Raw genomic sequence first — 20,065 nt, forward strand, 5'->3', positions numbered from 1 at the left:
TTTCTTCAGGGATTCTTTCAGAAGTTCCACAAGAGTCTTCTCCAGGAGTTTCTCCTTCGTGAATTCTTCCAGGACATCTTTCAGGGTTCCGGTAGTGATTGTTTCAAGATTTGTTCCAAAAAATGCACCAAGAATTCCTCCAACGATTTCTTCAGATTTATTTATAGATATTTCTGCAAGGATACATCGACGAATTTCTACAGGATTTTTTCCTTCAGTGATTCCATCTTAGATTGCTCCAGAATTTTTTTCAAGAATTCATATTTTGGTTTCACCAGAAACCCTTACAGGAAATTTTATCGGAGATTAGCTAAAAAATAATCCAGGAGTTCCTTAGAATATTGTACAAAACAATCTTTTTTGAATCCATGCAATCCTGAGACGAGACTCGCGAAGACGGTCTTCTTTTTCTCCACTTTGTTATTTTTTTCTTCTTCCTATCTGTGTTGACATTATGTTTTGGGCTGGTGGTTCAAACACGTACGTGACCGCATCACCTCACATGCAGTGTGACTGAATCCCATTCACGCACAAAATCATGTTGAGGTGAAATTTTGCATCGCCAACAATCGCCAAGCAAAGTAATCATTGGAATATTTTGTTTTCAATTTATTTTTGACAGTACAGGAGAAGAAAATGCTGCTCAGAGTGAATTTTGGCTTCAGAATTTATCTCGGATAGCAATACTTTACTCGTTTTAGGTAAGGTACCCCGGGGCAAGTGGGACCTATAGCTAGTATTTTTTTTATTATTTATTTTTAAGGCTAACATTCTTCATGGAAAACATAGGTATCACACCTACGGATACTTTGAATACAAAAAATGTTATTGTTTCAACCATAAAGAGACCATATACGTTATTGTTGTTCATATGTAATTTTCAATTCACTAGGTAAGATTGACGTGCTCTACTACATTCGTCGTTTAAGAATAGATTTGTTATTCTATAAATACTTTTTTGGTTTCAGGATAGTATTTGGAGTTCATGCAAATGATTTCAAGCGAAAAAGCTGTATTTTATTTTTATTTATTAGCTTTAGTTTAATGCTCTCACTTGCCCCAGTGCATTTCGCTATCTGGGTAAGTGGGACCTATGAGAATAAACAAAGACAATTTGATGGGTTCATCTCGCCTTGTCCAACCTAAGATGAAATTAGCACGAAAGTCAATAAAAATTGACGGGTTAAGTAATCTACTGTTGAATTATACTTTATTACCTCTATTTAGATGATGCAATTCTTGTTAAAAATGGTAAAACATTGGGTAAAAAAAAACAAAAGCATGTATTTTTTATGTGTGTTTTTTAAATATCTTCCATTTTTTTTCACTTAACGCTGCATAATGCATTCTTCTGAGCATTCGGTAACCATCCATAAAAAATTAAAATAGGAAAATGGCCTTTTCAAAATTCACGATTAAAAAAACATTATTTAAAAAAAGACATCATAAGATCATGTAAGGGAGAAGATATTACTTAAAATTTTGAAACCCCAGATTTACTATTCGTGAGAATCATTAACTATATAATATTCGCCCAAGTTTCGAAATCTTTTGTCCCTTCACTTTACGGCGCTTTTTGTATAAAAAACCCAAATTAATCCACCTAGTGGTGATAGTGCCTTTCTCGTCGAACATGTTCTCACAATCTTTCCGGCAACGTAAGTCAAAGTGTTTCTGAATCCGAATATTTTTATAGAAAAGCAAGCATTTTATCAGACATCTTTGAATTGACTTAAAACTTATTGATTGCACATAGTCCGACATTATGTTCAACGTATAAGCAGGGCTGAAAAATATCAGACTTCTCAGTTGACTGCTTGAGCACTTTGTTGAGCACCTTCACTAACACTACTGGAGGCTGATCAATATCAAGACGATACTAACAAGCTAAGCTATAACTCTTTACACAATCACAGATCACAATTTTTTTTCTGAACATTTGGGCTGTATCTTATTGACCAATGAAAAGGGATGGTAACATAAGGCTGAATTTCAAAAGGCTGAATGCACATAAGGCTGAATACAAAAGGCTGAAACTATGGATATGTAACAAAAGGCTGAAATTACAAAAGGCTGAAAACATGGCAAATTCCAAAACTTGAAATATGCATAATCATGAACTCTATAGAATCTGAGCTGAGGGTTTAATGATTTAAAAGACGGTATTACACAAGGTAAAGAATTTTCCGGAATACTATTCCCCGGAGTGGCATTTGCCGAAATGTCCGAAATGTCGCCACTAAGGCGAATGGGTTATAATGATTTTAATGCTAAGGAGGTTTACTAGGCAGCCTAGTCGAATAGTTAAATTATGATCTATGCATTTACCTCGAAAGAACAGCCTTTCTAAAAAAGCGGGAAAAATCTCTGATGGAAGAGTAAGTATTGTGGCCGTAAATAGTACAGTATAACGACCAAGCGGAAAGGTTTGACGATAATATCTGCATACCAATAACTCTCCCGTGAGTGATTTTTCCTTCCATTAAAAATAGGCTGTTCTTTTGAGGTATTTGCATATATTCAGTGTTGGCATTCTTACCAATGTGTAAAATGCAGCGAGCTTCTGCGTGCGCATATTCCTTAAAAACGATTCATCGGAGATTTCCCCTTCTTTTGAACATAGGCTGTTCTTACGGTGTTTGAGTGTTATAGCTGCATCTTTTTTGTTATCAAAGGTTTTCCTTCTTTTAAAATGTTGAAAGAACCATAATTTAAGTTCAGGTGTTGAAGCTGCTTACTTTTTACCAGATGTTTCTCCTTCTTATAAAATAAGCTATTCTTTGAAGCTGTATTGTATTCGAACAGAACGTGAGCCAAAAATGAACTGAACACTTTAATTTTTTTGGTCGACAAAGCATTGAACTTGCCTGTCAGAGCTTTTGCTGCTAAAGAGCGCCCGCTCGGTTCCCATTCGACTCTGAGTTCACATGCGCTTATCTTTATCATTAAATCCTATGTGTCTTCTTTCCTAGGACTAGAACCTTGTGCCGCATCTACATGTTTGGACGTTATTATGTTATGTCACAGGGAAATGCATCATAGATCCTTTGGTACGACATTGTGGTCTCGGATATTGAAATACAGCTCCAGGAATTTAGATTTTTCGAAACACACGACTGGTTCACTCTTCAATAAAAGGAGATTGATTTAGCCCAAAAGATTGCCAAAATTGAAGGGTGAAATGGTGCAAATATGACCATTACCACAGATATCAGGGTAACATGTTAGTCAGCATGCTACGGTTTCAGTCCTTTCCAGTTCATGCCGCGTTCAATTTGCATGTTCAAATATATTTGATCGTAGTGTGCTGAGTATGAACTTCAATGCAAATTGAACGCGTTCACACTGCAGTGCTGCAAATCGGTTCTGAATTCTTATGCGCACAACATTTGGGGGAAATAGTTTTTGTCGATATGTGATGCTAATAAACCTGTTTAGTCACCCGGAGTTCCTTGAGAAACTTTATCAGGAATGGCCAACTGATGGACCGACGATTAGACTCTATTGGCAATTTTGTGATTTTCGATAATTCATGCCAATAACTCCGTTACTGTATTGTATTAAATCATATGATTGGAAATCCAGATTTTCCAAAACCCATGTTGACCGTACTGGTACGCTCAGATATGGTTTCGATAGCAGAAGAATTTCTGGATCTAATGAGCTCAAAATGTTTGAAATCTGTGGAAACATGGTTCCGGAACACAACCGGTTCAAATATGGTCTGAGAATATTTTCCTGCTTACCTTTCATCAGGATGTCAAAAAAGCCATTATTTGATATGTCGCATGTATGGGTTTGGTTAACTTTTATACTTGGCCACCTCCAGCGGGACATCTGGAACCGGTTCTGGAATACTACCGGTTCCGATATGGTCTGAGAATGTATTCCTTCTTACTGTTCATCAGGGTATCGAAAAAGCTGCGGTTTGATATGCCGCATGCATGGGTTTAGTGCACTTTTATGTTTGGCCACTTCCGGCAGGACACCCGGAACCGGCTCCGGGACACTACCGGTTCAGATATGGTCTGAGACTATTTTTCTGCTTACCGTTCATCAAGTTATCGGAAATGCCGTAGTTTGATGTGTTGCATGGATGGGTTTGTAGCGTTTTCATATCTGGTCCCTTCCTGGGGTACCGGTCCGGAACACCTAAATGGCCATAACTCCAGAACGGCTGGACCGATCTGAACCATTTTCAATAGGAAACAATGGGACCACATTCCGCGTCGTATGAAGCATCGGTCATTAAAATCGGTTGAGGTTTAGTTCAAAAAAGTGATGTGACCTTTTTTGTACACAGACATACATACACACATACACACACACATACACACATACACATACATACACACATACAGACATTTGCTCAATTCGTCGAACTGAGTTGATTGGTATATGTGATTCGACCCTCCGAGATTTCTATCAAAAAGTCGTTTTTGGAGTGAACATATAGCCTTTCCAGTACACTTAGTGTACGAGAAAGGCAAAAAATCGATTTATTTTGCATGATCTGCTAGAGTTGATTCAATATCCCCCAGCGATTTTTATGTGTTACGTAATTTATGCTTGATACCATAAACCTCTTCTTATTTTAATCTCTAAACATAGTCATTCATATAAGAGATTTATGATTTATGTTACCTTATTTGTTGCAACTTATATTAAGCCCTTTGAACAAAAACTCTGAATAGGCCCCACTTGCCCCGTGAAACGCAGTATATGAAGATCTGCTACACTTTTCATTATATGCATAATATATGGAATGTTAAAATTTTGAAACAGTTTTAATGCATGTTAATAAGTACAAATATACCAACATCGTCTTTTGGGTCCATTGGAATTATTAAAGAATTTGTGTTCTGAAACTTTTGGCATTACAAAACCAAATTAGCATTTTTTTAGGTCCCACTTGCCCCGGGGTACCTTAACGTAATCAAACGGGCTACAACTGACAGCTCAGTTGGGCTACACTTGACGTTGCTTTTTTTCCTCTTCGCGAGTCTCGTCTCAGATGCAATCCATTCATCCCAAGTAACACAGAAAACATCTTTGAACATTAACTACGAAAAAGATGTTGTTGTACAGTGAAATAATCGTATCTGAATACATCTTATGTTAGAATCCTGTTTTAACTATGTTTGGCAATAACAAGTCACTGAAAAATCTTATCAACCTCACCACAAGTTAAAATAACGTAAATTTAATATTGATTGCACTAGAATTGTGTATCATTATCTTCCTCCCATTCGAGATGGTATGAAAAACATCAGCAGCACATAGTTATAACCTTTCAGCTCAAGTATGTTACGAATACGTTAAATTTACGTATTAAATACGTTGGTATAAAAGATTATCAGTTCGCTGTCCCTCCTCACTCACTTGAACATTATCTATGAAATATCATTTACTCTTAAAACTTTCTAACTAATCCAACACTAGTATGTTATGCTTTGCGATTGTTTATAGTCAGGATTTGATATTTTGTTGTCGTCTAGGCTCCGAATTTGCTTAACGGGATGAATATTGGCGATTGTGGTAGTCACTTTGAACCTAATTGGTCAGCAGAAGAAAGGCACCACTGTACTTCACTCAAATGGCAGGCCTTAAATGTCATCTAAAATCACTTTGGGTACTTACGTGAGGGCTCACGGTGTGTCTGGTATAAGAAATTTATTACAAAAAAATAGGCATCGCTAATTTTTACGTTACGTGAAAGTTGACGCTACTAGCTTTCATTCAAGCCCAACATCGAAATATTCCATCGGGGGAACTTTTTCATACAAAAATTGGGTATGTTTGTTAAGTAGAAATAGGGATTAATTTGGAACCGTTCATTTTGTATGGGGAAAAACAGTATTCTGAAAAAGTTGTTCGAGATCCCTCGGTGGATTTTTTTGAGGGACCGTGCAAATGAAAGCTGGAAGTCTCTATTTTTGAATAGCGAAAAATTTGGCGATGCCCAATTTTTTGTTATAAACCTTTCCCATACACACGCCGTGGGCTAAATCTGACTTAGAAACACTATTTTTAATTCTACGAAACATTAGAAATCAACTTATTTAGATTGGAATCAGAAACTGCACTCCATTTTTGTTATTGTTTTACTTATGTTAAAAACAGGTATCAAAAAACATCAATCACATAGTTGTATTCTACTTTGAAAAGGATGTTGTAAATACGTTATTATGATGTTATTCCAATGCATTTCCACCGATTTAAGTAGTATTCGACAAACATGTTATTGCGATGTACAACCGATGTTATTCAAACGTAATTCTAATATTCTGTTTCTTCGACTTCAGGTGAGAGAGATTACAGTGCCTGCTATAAAGGTTCACACTAATAACTGTTTAGCCGTTTGTTCATTAACAGATTTCTATCCAAATAATTATTTTTCTGGGGCACTTCAGAAATTTAATGAAACGACTTAATTTTCTTTTTTGTAATGAATACAAATTCTACTGTCTAAAATCACATCTTATCTACATTAAATAAAACTAGCATTCCAAAACTTTCAGACGGCACTGTGTCAAGAAGCCACAAAAAAAGAGAAATGACAATCCTTCTTGTTATCAATCTGATGGAAAGCGAATGAATTCATAATGTTCATATGTTTATTGCACCATAAATTTTGAATGGCACATGAAAGTAATCAAACATCGAGATGTTTAGTTTCAAATAAAATGTAAGGCTTGAACATTATTTTCAGCCATTATCAACTAGCACATGAAAGAAGTTACATTTATTTGCAGTGTTCGTTTGATAAATCATGATGCTTCTGCTTTCAAGAAATATGTATGTACGATGTTGCTGACAACATATTTGATACTTAATGTTATGTTATAATAATGTATTTAAAAACATCTTTTGTAACATCAAAGATGTTTTATAAGCCGCCATTTTTTTGCGCTTTTTCGGTGATATAAGTGTACGAAAATAAGTTTTCCATATTAAGAACTAAACATACACGTTTGTATGAAGCATGTAATATATACATTATTATAACAAGTTGTGTTACTTGGGATGCATCCAACAATAATTCGACCAAAAATTATTGGAGACCTGGATTCCTCCATATTTTTTCCAACAAAAATTCTTCCAGGATTTTTTTTTAAGTTTTCCTGGGATATTCTAAGGAATTCCTCATGAGATTGCTTCCGAGATTCCTCATGGGTTTCTTTAGGAATTCCTCCATGTTTTCCTTCAAGAATTCCTCCCGGGATTCTTGTGGAAATTTCTTCTGTGTTTCTTCCAGGAACAACTCCCCAGTTTATTTAAAAAATCCTCCAACGACTCCCTCAGGAACACTTTTTAAGGAGCTCCTGTTGGAATTCTTTCAGGAACTCTTCCAGCAATTAATCCAGTAGTTCCTCCAGGGACTGTTTAGGGATTCCCTTAGGAATGCCTCTAGGAATTGTTTCTTGAACTCCTGCTGGGGTTTCTTCAGGAGTTCTTGCAGAGATTCCTTCAGGAACTGCTACAGGGATTCCTCAAGGATTCCCTCCAATGAATCTTCTTAGAATTCCTTCAGGATTTCTCCAAGAATTCCATCTATAATTTCTTCAGGAATTCTTCCTGGGATTCCTACAGAAATTTCTCAAGGGATTCCTCCACGAATTTCCACAGAGATTTCTCCAGGTATTGTTTCAGGGATTCCTTTGGGAATGGCTGCAGGGATTCGTCTTAAAAATCATCCATGGATTCCTTCAGAAATGCCTCTAGAGGTTCCTCCAGAAATTTCTCCAAGAATTCTTCTAAAGATTCCTCCAGGAGTATTTCCAGAGATTCCTCCGTTATTCCCTACAGGCATTTCTCTAGGATATTCTCCAGGGATTCCTCCAAGATTTTCTGCAGGGCTCAATTTGGGAAATCCGTCTGTGATTCTTTCTGGAACAACTTTTTTTTTAATTCTTACAAAGATTCTCCCAGGAACTCTTCTTAAGATTCCATCAGGAATTCCACCTTGTATTCTTTAAGGAACTCCTCCGGGAAATAATTCAGTACTTCCTCCAGGAACTGTTAAGGAATTGCCTTAGGAATTCCTTCTCTTCTAAGCATTCCCCCAGAATTTATCCAAGAATTCCATCTGCGATTTCTTCAGGCATTGTTCCTGGCATTTCTTTACGATTTTTTAAGAGATTCATCCAGAAATTTCTTCAGGAATTCCTCTAAGATTTTTCCCAGGGATTCCTCAGACATTAATACAGATATTTATCCAGAAAATTTTCAAGGGATTCCTCCAGGGATTTTTTCCAGAAACTCCTACAGGAATTTATCTAAAGATTTCTCCAGGAATTACTTCAGGGAATCCTCCAAGAATTCCAACAGGAATTCTCCTAGGCATTCTTCCGGGAAATTTTCCAGGGATTCCTCTTTGGATTCTTGCAGGTTTCTCCAGGATTTTTTCAGCGATTCCTCCAGGAATTGCACCAGATATTCCTCCAGGGATTGCTTCAGGGATTCCTCCAGGAATTCCCCAGGAGTTCTTCCAGGAGCTTCTCCTGGGATTGCTTTAGATTTTTTTCCTGGTAAACCTACAGAAATCCACGCAGGCATTCCTTCAGGATTTCATCCAGCAATTTCTCCGGGGTCTCCTCGAAGAATTTCTCCAGGAATTTCTTCAGAGATTTTTTCAATAATTCTTCCAGTATTTACTCTAGGAATACTTTCAAAATCTTTTTCAGGAATTCCTTCAAGAATTATTGCAGATTTTTCTCCAGAAATTGCTGCATGGATTTCTTCAGGAAGTTCTTCAGGGATTATTCCAGGGATTTCTCCACTAATTTCTCCAAAAGATTCCTTCAGAAATTCTTTCGAGGATTTCTCCAAGAAACTGTCTAGAAATTTCTCTAGGAATTTCTCAAGGGATTTTTACAGAAATTTCTCCCAGAGTTCCTTAAGAGTTTCCCTCAGAAATTCATCCAGAAATTGTTGCAAGAATTTGTCCAAAGATTCTTCCAAGAAATTCTTCAAGGATTCCAGTAGCAATTCTCAAAGGAAAACCTCCAGGAATTTCTCCAGGAACTCTTCCAGGAAATTGTCCTGGATTCACCCCAAGAATTTCTTTAGGATTCCGTCCAGTAATTTCTCAAGGAATTGATCCAGGAATTTCTCCTGGACATTTTTCAAAAATCAAATTCTTTCACGAAATTCTCCAGGAATACCTTCAGGAGTTTTTCAGGGATTCCACCAGGCATTCTTTAAGAATTTTCTCCTGAGATTATTTCATGAATCGCTTCAGGGATTCCTCCAGAGATTTCTCTGTGAATTTTCCCAGGAATTTTCCCAGGGATTACACCAGGAAATCCTCCAGAAGTTCCTCCAAGGATTCTTCCAGTAAATCCTCTAGGAGTTTCTTCAGAAATTCTTCCAGGAAAATCTCCAGAAATACCTTCAGTATTTTTTCAGGGATTCCTCCAGGACATCATTCATAAATTTGTTAGCAATTCCTCTAGGGATTTCTCCAGGAATATCTCCTGAGATTCCATCAGGAATCCCTTTACGAATTTCTCAAGAGATCCCTGCATGAATTTCTCCAGAGATTTTCCATGGATTCCTCCAGGAAATCCTCCAAAAGCTTCTCCAAGGATTCTTCCAGGAAATCCTCTAAGGATTTCTTCAGAAATTCTTCAAGGAGAAGAACTTCTTGGAACACTTTCAGGTATTTTGCAGGGATTCCCCCAGATATTCCTCCAGGGATTTCTCTACAAATTTCTTCAAGGATTCCCGCTGGGATTTCTTCAGAAATTCTATCGAGGATTTCTCCAGGAAATCCTCCAGAAATTTCGCTCCAGGAATTTCCTAAGGGATTTTCTAGATATAGAAATCCCCCAAAATTTCTCTGGAGTTTCCTCTAGAAATTCATCCAGTAATTCTTCCAAGAATTTCTCTAGAGATTCCTTCAGCAATTCTCGCAGGAATACCTTCAGGAATTCCTCCAGGATTTTATCCAGGAATTCCTGCAGTAAATACCCCATGATTTTTTTCAGGAATTCCTCCAGGAAATTTTCTAGGAATTGCTCCTGGACATCCTTCGGAAATTGTGTCGGTAATTTCTTCAGAAAATCCTTAAAGTATTTCTTCAGAGATTCTTCCAGGAAATTCTCCAGGAATACTATCAGGATTTTTTCAGGGATTCCTTCGGAAATTCCTTTACAGATTCGCCCAGGGATTGCTTCAGGGGTTCCTCCAAGTGATTATCCTCAAGAGAATCTTCCAGAAATTTCTCCAAGGGTTTTTCCCTGGAGATTTCTTCAGTTATTTTTCCAGTGATTGCTCCAAGAATTCATCCAAGAAATTTCTTCCGAATTTCTTGTTGGATCTCATTCAAGAATTCTTCCTAGAATTACGTCTGGAATTTGTTCAGAAGTTTCGCCAGGACTCTCTCTAGAGATTTTCCAAGGAGTTTGCTTCAGGGATTTCTCCAAGAACCCTCCCCCCATCACGGATTCCTTCTGAAATTTCTCTATGATTTCCTCTAGGAATTCTAGGAAGATTGCTTCTGATTTTTTTTTCTAGGGATTCCTCCCAGAATTATTCCAGGAATTTCTCCAGAACTTCTTCCAAGGAATCGTCCAGAAATTTATCTAGGACTTCTTCTAGGATTTCCTCATGAAATCTCTTCAGATATTTCTCTGGGTATTCGTCCCACAATTTATACAGAAATTCCTCCAGGTATACATTAAGAAATTTATCCAGAGATTCCTCCGGGGATTCCTCCATGGATTCTACAGGACTTTCTCCAGGCATTACTGTAGGAATTGCTCCTGGGATTTATCCAGGAATCTTCCAGGGATTGTTCCGGGAATTCCTCAAATTATTTCTTCAGAAATTCCTCTCAGGTTCTCTTCAGAAATTCATTCAAGAGTTTCTTAGGAAATTTTAGAAATCCTTCAATCATCTTTTCAGGGATGTACCTAAGAACTTCTCCAGGTTTACCTGATGATATTTTTTAATTATTCCAAGAATTACTAGAGGAATTCCTCCAGCAAATAGTATTGAAAGATAATTTAAAAAGGACTCATACAGGAACCAGGAAATTCTAGTCCTAAAAATCCTTCATCTCCCAGAAATTGCTCACCGCTACTAGCACCACGTTTATTTATGAAGATCAGACGAGTTTTTTTAACGTATTGTACAAAATTCAACAGCGTGGCTGCTGAAGGATTAAATAACGCTTTTAGAATATAATGTTATTATATTCAATTTCATCGTATTTCGTATGAATATGAAAGCTAGTATAGGCACAAATTTGCTAAGGGTGCTGGCCTCCCATGACTGAAAAGCTGGCTACGCCCTTGACAATGCAATGTTAAAAGGTCACTTAAAAGAAAATATCGATATCAATGAAAATCATATTCCAAAGATTTCTTGAAATTGCCTTATTGGTTGTAGAGGCAATAACTTTTACAAATACTGCAGATCTTCTGGAAAATATGATCAAGCTTCTCGAAATAATCCAGATATTCAGAAACTTTTCGCTACCGCGGAGCCTTTTGGAATTTTGATAAAAATCTGCGTTTTATCAACTTTTCACAGATGACGTTAGTAACTTCAGTTTAAAGTTTGACCTTATTATATGTTATTTAAGACGTGCTTAAAGTTCACACCCCTGAGAAGTAATTGATACTTTTTGTTTAAAACTGTAAAACAATAAAAAAAAATCCCGAGTAACGCTTCACAAATGTAAGAGATTTTTTTTTTATTTTGTTAATTCGCTGCAACTAAAGCATGGTTGAATGTTGTAATAAATATGTATGGTTTATTCACCTTGCACAACTTGCAATATCAAAAATCTCTAAAACTGTTTTCTTTTGATTCTTTTAAAAATCGATGAAAAATAAAAAAATAGAAACATTTGACCATTCTAGCTACTTCACTAATTTTGCAGCTAGAAGTGAGCTTTCCATAGAAAAACATTAAAAAAGGTAAGGTTTATGTAAAAAAATATTGCATCCTAACATCTTCAAAGACATCATTTCAATCCAACAAATCGTTTTCGTATTATAAGGCGGATACAAATTTCATTTTGACATTTTGTTTATATTTATTAAGGTTTTCTAATGATCAGTTTGTTAATAATTTAACATTTTATTTTTTGTAATTACACTGGTATTATTGAAACTTTTAAAATAATAATCGGTCCAGCCGGGGCACGTGGCGTAGTGGCCACACGTTTGCTTCATAAGCAGATGGTGATGGGTTCGATTCCAGCCCCGGTACTTTCGTCAGTTGCTCTTTCCCCCTGAGAGCAGCTGACACTGACCCTCTTCTGAGCCCATGGCTCAAATGGACCCGGATACTTGGACGTCGGCGAACGGCAACTCATAACGGACCCCCAATCGGACTGGAAACAGGAACAACCAAGTGCCACACATCAGCTGCCTCGTGCTCATCATTCTACCATGATAGGGTAGAAAGTGAAAGCAGCGCAACGACAACCAGTTGGATATAGTACAATTAGAATAGAAATTCATTTAGGCACTGCAGTGCGCACTGTACAAATTGTAAGTACAGCTTCCAATTGGAATCGCTCACGCAGTGCCCGAGTAGACAAAAGAGCTGTAAATTAGGTTAAGTGATTGAAGAATAAAAAAATAATAATCGGTGATACTAGTATAAGCAAAAGAAAATAAATAGACCCTAAGAAATTTTAGAAAATTTCACGCAATAAATATTTATTATTAGGCTTTTCCAAAATTTTGAAACAGCTTATTATAAAGTAAACTTTCTCAGATATTTCTGAAATAAAATGAATAAACATGGAAGAATTTTGATATTTTTGCGGATACCCGAGAAACAAGTGAGAAAATAAGAAATGTTGATGCTAATTTGGTTGCTTTTCAAGGACGCCTTATATTCACCACGGTGCTTCATTTACCGTTATTATAAAAAAAAATAGACCATCAAAACCTGAAACGCCATTCTCTTTCTTCATCATTCCTACACCTCTGGGCAAATTTTTAAAAAAATCGTTAGACGAAATTTTGAGTTACGCCCTTTTAAAGGGCCTAACCCCTAAAAAATCAGAGTTTCTATAGAAAAACATCATATTTCGTAACAGAAGCATGTTTCTGCCATCAAAATTTGAAACGCCAATCTCTTTCTTTATCATTTCTACACCTCTGGACAAATTTTTAAAATAATCGTTAGGCGAACTTTTGAGTTACGCCCTTTTAAAGGGCCTAACCCCTAAAAAATGAGGGTTTCTATAGAAAAACATCATATTTCATAACAGAAGCATGTTTCTGCCAACAAAATATGAAACGCCAGTCTCTTTCTTTATTATTTCTACACCTCTGGACAAATTTTTAAAATAATCGTTAGACGAAATTTTGAGTTACGCCCTTTTAAAGGGCCTAACCCCTAAAAAATCAGAGTTTCTATAGAAAAACATCATATTTCGTAACAGAAGCATGTTTCTGCCAACAAAATATGAAACGCCAGTCTCTTTCTTTATTATTTCTACACCTCTGGACAAATTTTTAAAATAATCGTTAGACGAAATTTTGAGTTACGCCCTTTTAAAGGGCCTAACCCCTAAAAAATCAGAGTTTCTATAGAAAAACATCATATTTCGTAACAGAAGCATGTTTCTGCCATCAAAATTTGAAACGCCAATCTCTTTCTTTATCATTTCTACACCTCTGGACAAATTTTTAAAATAATCGTTAGGCGAACTTTTGAGTTACGCCCTTTTAAAGGGCCTAACCCCTAAAAAATGAGGGTTTCTATAGAAAAACATCATATTTCATAACAGAAGCATGTTTCTGCCAACAAAATATGAAACGCCAGTCTCTTTCTTTATTATTTCTACACCTCTGGACAAATTTTTAAAATAATCGTTAGGCGAACTTTTGAGTTACGCCCTTTTAAGGGGCCTAACCCCTAAAAAATGAGGGTTTCTATAGAAAAACATCATATTTCATAACAGAAGCATGTTTCTGCCAACAAAATATGAAACGCCAGTCTCTTTCTTTATTATTTCTACACCTCTGGACAAATTTTTAAAATAATCGTTAGACGAAATTTTGAGTTACGCCCTTTTAAGGGGCCTAACCCCTAAAAAATGAGGGTTTCTATAGAAAAACATCATATTTCATAACAGAAGCATGTTTCTGCCATCAAAATTTGAAACGCCAATCTCTTTCTTTATCATTTCTACACCTCTGGACAAATTTTTAAAATAATCGTTAGGCGAACTTTTGAGTTACGCCCTTTTAAGGGGCCTAACCCCAAAAAAATGAGGGTTTCTATAAAAAAACATCATATTTCATAACAGAAGCATGTTTCTGCCAGCAAAATATGAAACGCCAGTCTCTTTCTTTATTATTTCTACACCTCTGGACAAATTTTTAAAATAATCGTTAGACGAAATTTTGAGTTACGCCCTTTTAAAGGGCCTAACCCCTAAAAAATCTGAGTTTCTATAGAAAAACATCATATTTCATAACAGAAGCATGTTTCTTAGCATTAGCATTAGCATTAGCATTAAGCGAGTCGCACAAATTCGTAGGTGGTACAGTCCTAGACCGCTGTTATGAGGGTTGCCTCCTTCCCGTCCGAACCAAAGCACAAAGATTTGGGACTAATCTCTGACTCTTAGACAAGACTGACGCAATCCTCCAATGGTCGAGCACTGTCCTGGCCACGTCCTTGCGACTGCTGAGGAATGGGAAAGGATGGTTAGTTTTGGACACCTATGAAAAATGTAGACAACTCTACGATCTCTCAGGCCTAGGTGTCACGGGAATTTGGGTGTTGTTAGTGGAAGGGTAAACTCCAGATGATACGCTTGGTCAACGTTCAGGCACACCATTGTTAGTCTTCTTCGAATCCGTTGTCTGCCCGATTCATCCTGGATTCCTCGTCGTCTTGATGGCATTTGGTTGAATTACCAGATTCTTCGGTTGATAATCTGAACTGAAATATAAAATAATATTAACATCGTACGTCAAATAAGCTACATATTAGTGATACGGTCGCCACAGTTACATATTTTTAAAATATTATTTATATCGTACGATACATTTACCTGAATCCTGCTGAAATAAAATGTTAATTAGCAGTACATTGAAACACAAATACTACAAAACACAAAAAAGAGCATCAAACTTTGATCTTGGAATATTTAAAAATACGGTAAATATCAAGATCAAAATTTGATTTGGTAGATCTTACACCGCAACGCACCATTCTAAGGTGATCTACCCACGTTACGGGTATTTCATAACAGAAGCATGTTTCTGCCATCAAAATTTGAAACGCCAATCTCTTTCTTTATCATTCCTACACCTCTGGATAAATTTTTGAAATAATCGTTGGACGAAATTTTGAGTTACGCCCTTTTAAAGAGCCTTACTCCTAAAAAAAATTGGGGTTTCTATAGAATACCATCATATTTCATAACAGAAGTATGCTTCAAAGTCCAAAATAATGAACAGTATCATTAATAATGCTACAATTTGATACTATGCACTAATATTGAATGCATTGTGTATAAAAATTAGCCATAACGCCAGCATAAGTGAAGTATTCTTTAACCTGTAGGATACGGACGTTGTTGGCTTCATTTACTATTATAGCCACACTATATACAATGAAAAACATAAACGACAGTTCATTTACTTTTTCATTTATAAAGTTAATGTACACCCATGAACTGAATTTCAAAAATAATGTTGGTCAAATTCTCCAGTTACGTCCATTTGAAGGTCATAAGTACTTATAGTGGAATTATTATAAAACTTAGTTTCATTTGATCACGTTTATTCTTCGGTAACGTAGTTTAGCAGTTAAATATAGAACTATCATTACAATTGATCATCTCAATCCTTAGTTTTGTATGTTTATTAGTTGAAAACAGCATTCACCAATAAATCTAACGAATGGGATAGGCACATGCCATCACTTGTTTTGTCTTTAAAAAAGCAATACAAAAAACTTACGTCCCACGCTATGAATGGCAGTTGATACAAACATGATTGCTTCCTACATGTTTGAAAATACTTCCCTTATATTAGCGTAATGGCCAATTTGTATACAAACATCAATACAAATAGCCAATATTAGCGCATAGTATCAAATTGTAGCATTATTAATGATACGTTTTATTATTTGGGACTTCGAGGCATGCTTTTGTTATGAAATATGTTTTTCTATAGAAACCCTCATTTTTTAGGGGTTAGGCCCTTTAAAAGGGCGTAACTCAAAAGTTCGCCTAACGATTATTTTAAAAATTTGTCCAGAGGTGTAGAAATGATAAAGAAAATGATTGGCGTTTCAAATTTTGATGGCAGAAACATGCTTCTGTTATGAAATATGATGTTTTTCTATAGAAACCCTCATTTTTTAGGGGTTAGGCCCTTTAAAAGGGCGTAACTCAAAAGTTAGCCTAACGATTATTTTAAAAATTTGTCCAGAGGTGTAGAAATGATAAAGAAAGAGATTGGCGTTTCAAATTTTGATGGCAGAAACATGCTTCTGTTACGAAATATGATGTTTTTCTATAGAAACTCTGATTTTTTAGGGGTTAGGCCCTTTAAAAGGGCGTAACTCAAAATTTCGTCTAACGATTTTTTTAAAAATTTGCCCAGAGGTGTAGGAATGATGAAGAAAGAGAATGGCGTTTCAGGTTTTGATGGTCTATTTTTTTTGATAATAACGGTAAATGAAGCACCGTGTTCACGCTACGGCTCTGAATACATACCTGGTTGATAATATTTATTTTTTATGGAATACAAAGGGGAGAGGTTATCAAGAATCGGCCAAAATATGCTAAGTCGCGTTTGGATACTTCTAAAGATGTGATGACTTTCTGGAACATTTTTAAATATCAAACATTGTTTTTTTTCGACATTTATCGCCATAGTTATGCCTGTTTTGGTCTATATTTTATTATACATCTACACATTTAGACTTGTGTTTTGGTTTCGATTTCACTTGGTCACTTTCATAGATCATCTTCGTTCTTCAATTGCCACAAAATCCTTCTGTCTTCTCCACACGCCCGTCGTCCACGACGCTGGACCAAGTTTTCCGACACTGATTTCCATCCGATTGCTTGATTCGAATTTAAAACTCAATTCACACCCCCACGGAATGGCAAACGGTAAACAATTTCCCAAACCAACCCTCCCTCCCCTCACTCTCAAAAGAACATACCATGAACTTCATTTTATTTTTCCTTCTTGCTCCTCGGCCCCAGAACTGTCGCACGAAAGGATATCCTTTCAGAATCAGCACACGCTCAATTTTTCACGTCACCAACTTTTTTCTTCGCGTTTGCCGTTTTGTTTTCCCGAATCAAATTCAATTCCCGCACACCAATCAGAGCACTTTCCCGGAACGAATGGACACTAGCCCACGGAACGATTCCCAACACGCGCACAAAGAATTTTAAATGGATCAATGCGACGAAAGAACACGGTTGAGCGGCGATCGAACCCTTTTAGTTGGAAAAAAGAACCCCCTTTCTCCGATTTTTCACCTGAACCGCGACCACGACGGAGACGTAAACTTAAACATTCGAACGCGAACCGGACTGAAATCGGATCTTTCCCAGCGGTTGAGTTTTATATATTTTAATAAAAGAAAACTTTGAAGTTCGGGCGCTGGTAGGTGGCACCTAGCACGATCGCGAGAGGTAAGTAGCTACCTATCAGCAGCAGCGCCCTGCTGTCTGCGCTTGGGTGGGGTGCCACCGGCGCGCCGCGAAGGGCTTTTTCCACTCTCACTCTCGGGCGTGAGCACCGAGATGCGTACGGGAGAAGTATAAATGGTATTCATATAGGGCTCATGGCTACTTTCAGAAGACGCACACTGCTCTTCTTTTCTCGAGGGTTATTATTAGACCTTCCTGTCATTTGATTCGGTTTAATCATTTGGCAAAAGATTAGTTGATTCAATGCCCTAGTATACAGTCAAATGTGTTTAGTATTCTGATGATGATGTGGCCAGCAAATAACATACAAACATTTACTTGTTACTTGGGCATTTTTTTTTATTATCGTACAAATTGAGCCAAAGGGTCTCAGATTTTCATGAAACTTTTTCCACAAGGGTTCATGGATATATGAATAAAAAAATTAGTAAAATTCAGGGTCGTCTATTTTCCCGGATAACTCAGGTGATTTTTTTTTTTGTTTTCCCCTGATTCTACTTACTTTGAAAAATCATAACTGAAGAATGAAGCATCGTAGAAACAAAGTTTTTTTTTTAGAAATGGAAGAAAATTTTCTCAAAAAATAAAAAAAAATATGAGCTAGACGAAGATTTCCACAAAATTTTCCACAGTTGATAAAATTCGTAGAGAAAAGCCGGAAAAAACTATGCCCGAACCCGCGAAAAAATTTCAAAAAATAATTTTGAGAAGGTTATTTCATAAGCTTTAATTGCTGAAATTTTTGGAATGCACTTGTTTTTTTTTCGTTTTTGAGTTATGGCCAAATTTGTTGAAAAATGTTCAAATATGCCATATAAGCTTTTTTAGCAAAATCATAACTCAGGAACGTAGCATCGTAGAAACAAAGTTTTTTGTAATGGAAGAGAGAGCAAATTTTCCCAGAAACCCAAAAAAATAACTGGATAAAGTTTTCCATAAAATTTTTCACAGTTAAGAAAATTCGTAAAGAAAACATTTTTGAGTAGGTTATTTTATAATCTTTAATCGCTGAAATTTTTGAAATGCACTTTTTTTTGTTCCTAAATTATGACCAATTCTGTGAAAAATGACCATGTAAGCCTATATTATATGGTCATTTTTCACAAAATTGGCCATAATTCAGGAACGAAAAAAAAGTGTAATTCAAAAATTTCAGCGATTAAAGCTTATGAAATAACCTTCTTAAAAATGTTTTTTTTTTTAATTTCTTTTTTCACGAATTCGGGCATAGTTTTTCCGGCTTTTCTGTACGAGTTTTCTCAACTGTGAAATATTTTATGAAAAAAACTTTATCCAGTTTAATTTTTTTGGATTTCTGACAAAATATGCTTCCGTTTCCTCAAACAAATTTCGTTTCTACAATGCTTCGTTCTTGAGTTATGATTTTTCAAAGTCAGTAGTGTCAGGGGGAAAACAATAAATGTCCACCAGAGTTTTCCGAAAAAATAGGCGACTCTGATTTTTTTCAATTTTTTGTTCATATATTCATTAGCCCTGCCTGTAGAAAATGTTTCGTGAAAATCTGAAACCCTTCGGCCCAAACCTGTACAATAAACAAAATCCCTACTTGTTACATTTAAGATCAGCCTTAATCAGCAATACAGGTATATCTTGATTTAATGGAATTTTCAATTTTCGAAATGTCTAAAATAAGCGAATTTATATAAAATCGTTGCATCTTTTAATTTTATTTTTATTCAAAGTGTATTCAAAAATGTAGCAAAACATATAAAAACTGCATGAAAACTGAGTTTTCGATGATAAGTTCGGTAATATATTAGTAATTCTCGCTAAATAACGAAAAAAAAAACTATTTCACTGACTTGTTACGATCGAAATCGTTTATCTCCAAAATATGTATGGTTTATTCAAAAAAAAAAAAAAAAATCAAAAGTTCAGAAACTCATTTGGGGATTCCTCCGAAAATGTCTCAGAAGAATTATCCTGGAATTATTTTGCAAATTGCTTCAAAAACTTCTTTTTACGAATTGCTTCGGAAACTCCTCCAGGGATCCCTCTACCCGAGCAGAAGAGAATAGCAAGTTAATAACTACGAAATCACATAACCTGTTTTTATATCTTGTTTTGTTATTGTTAAATTATCGAGGCATAGCTTTTCCATAACAATTTTTATTGGACAATCTCATTTTGTTATAATCAAGCTATTGATATACATACATTAACATTTGAGTAACATGTTTTGTTGAAGTACAAGTTTAGTTATTGTTGTACTATTGATCAACTTATCAGCAATAGCACAACAGTAACAAGTTTCGAAATCACAGCAACAATTCGACAAGTATGACCTGTTCCTTTGTGTTGTTCCATTTTTGTATTCAGTTAAAAAGGAAATTCCAACTCCTTTTAAGAATTCCTTAAATAATTTTTGGATAAGCACTT

At 36.0% G+C, this 20,065-nt stretch overlaps 1 protein-coding gene across 2 annotated transcripts in view; it reads right to left on the bottom strand.

Moving 5' to 3' along the window:
• LOC109401325 (uncharacterized) overlaps positions 1 to 17,612 on the bottom strand; it is a 332,029-nt gene extending 314,417 nt beyond the window's left edge. For both annotated transcript variants that reach the window (XR_009998549.1, XM_062855415.1), the window contains exon 1: positions 17,167 to 17,612. Coding sequence is in view for 1 of the 2 variants with exons in the window: in XM_062855415.1 (XP_062711399.1) it covers positions 17,167 to 17,178 (12 nt within the window). In the remaining variant the exon portion in view is untranslated. The remainder of the gene's footprint in view (positions 1 to 17,166) is intronic.
• Positions 17,613 to 20,065: the final 2,453 nt, after the last annotated feature.

Source organism: Aedes albopictus, chromosome 3 (assembly GCF_035046485.1).
Source record: "Aedes albopictus strain Foshan chromosome 3, AalbF5, whole genome shotgun sequence".
Taxonomy (NCBI): Eukaryota; Metazoa; Arthropoda; class Insecta; order Diptera; family Culicidae; genus Aedes; species Aedes albopictus.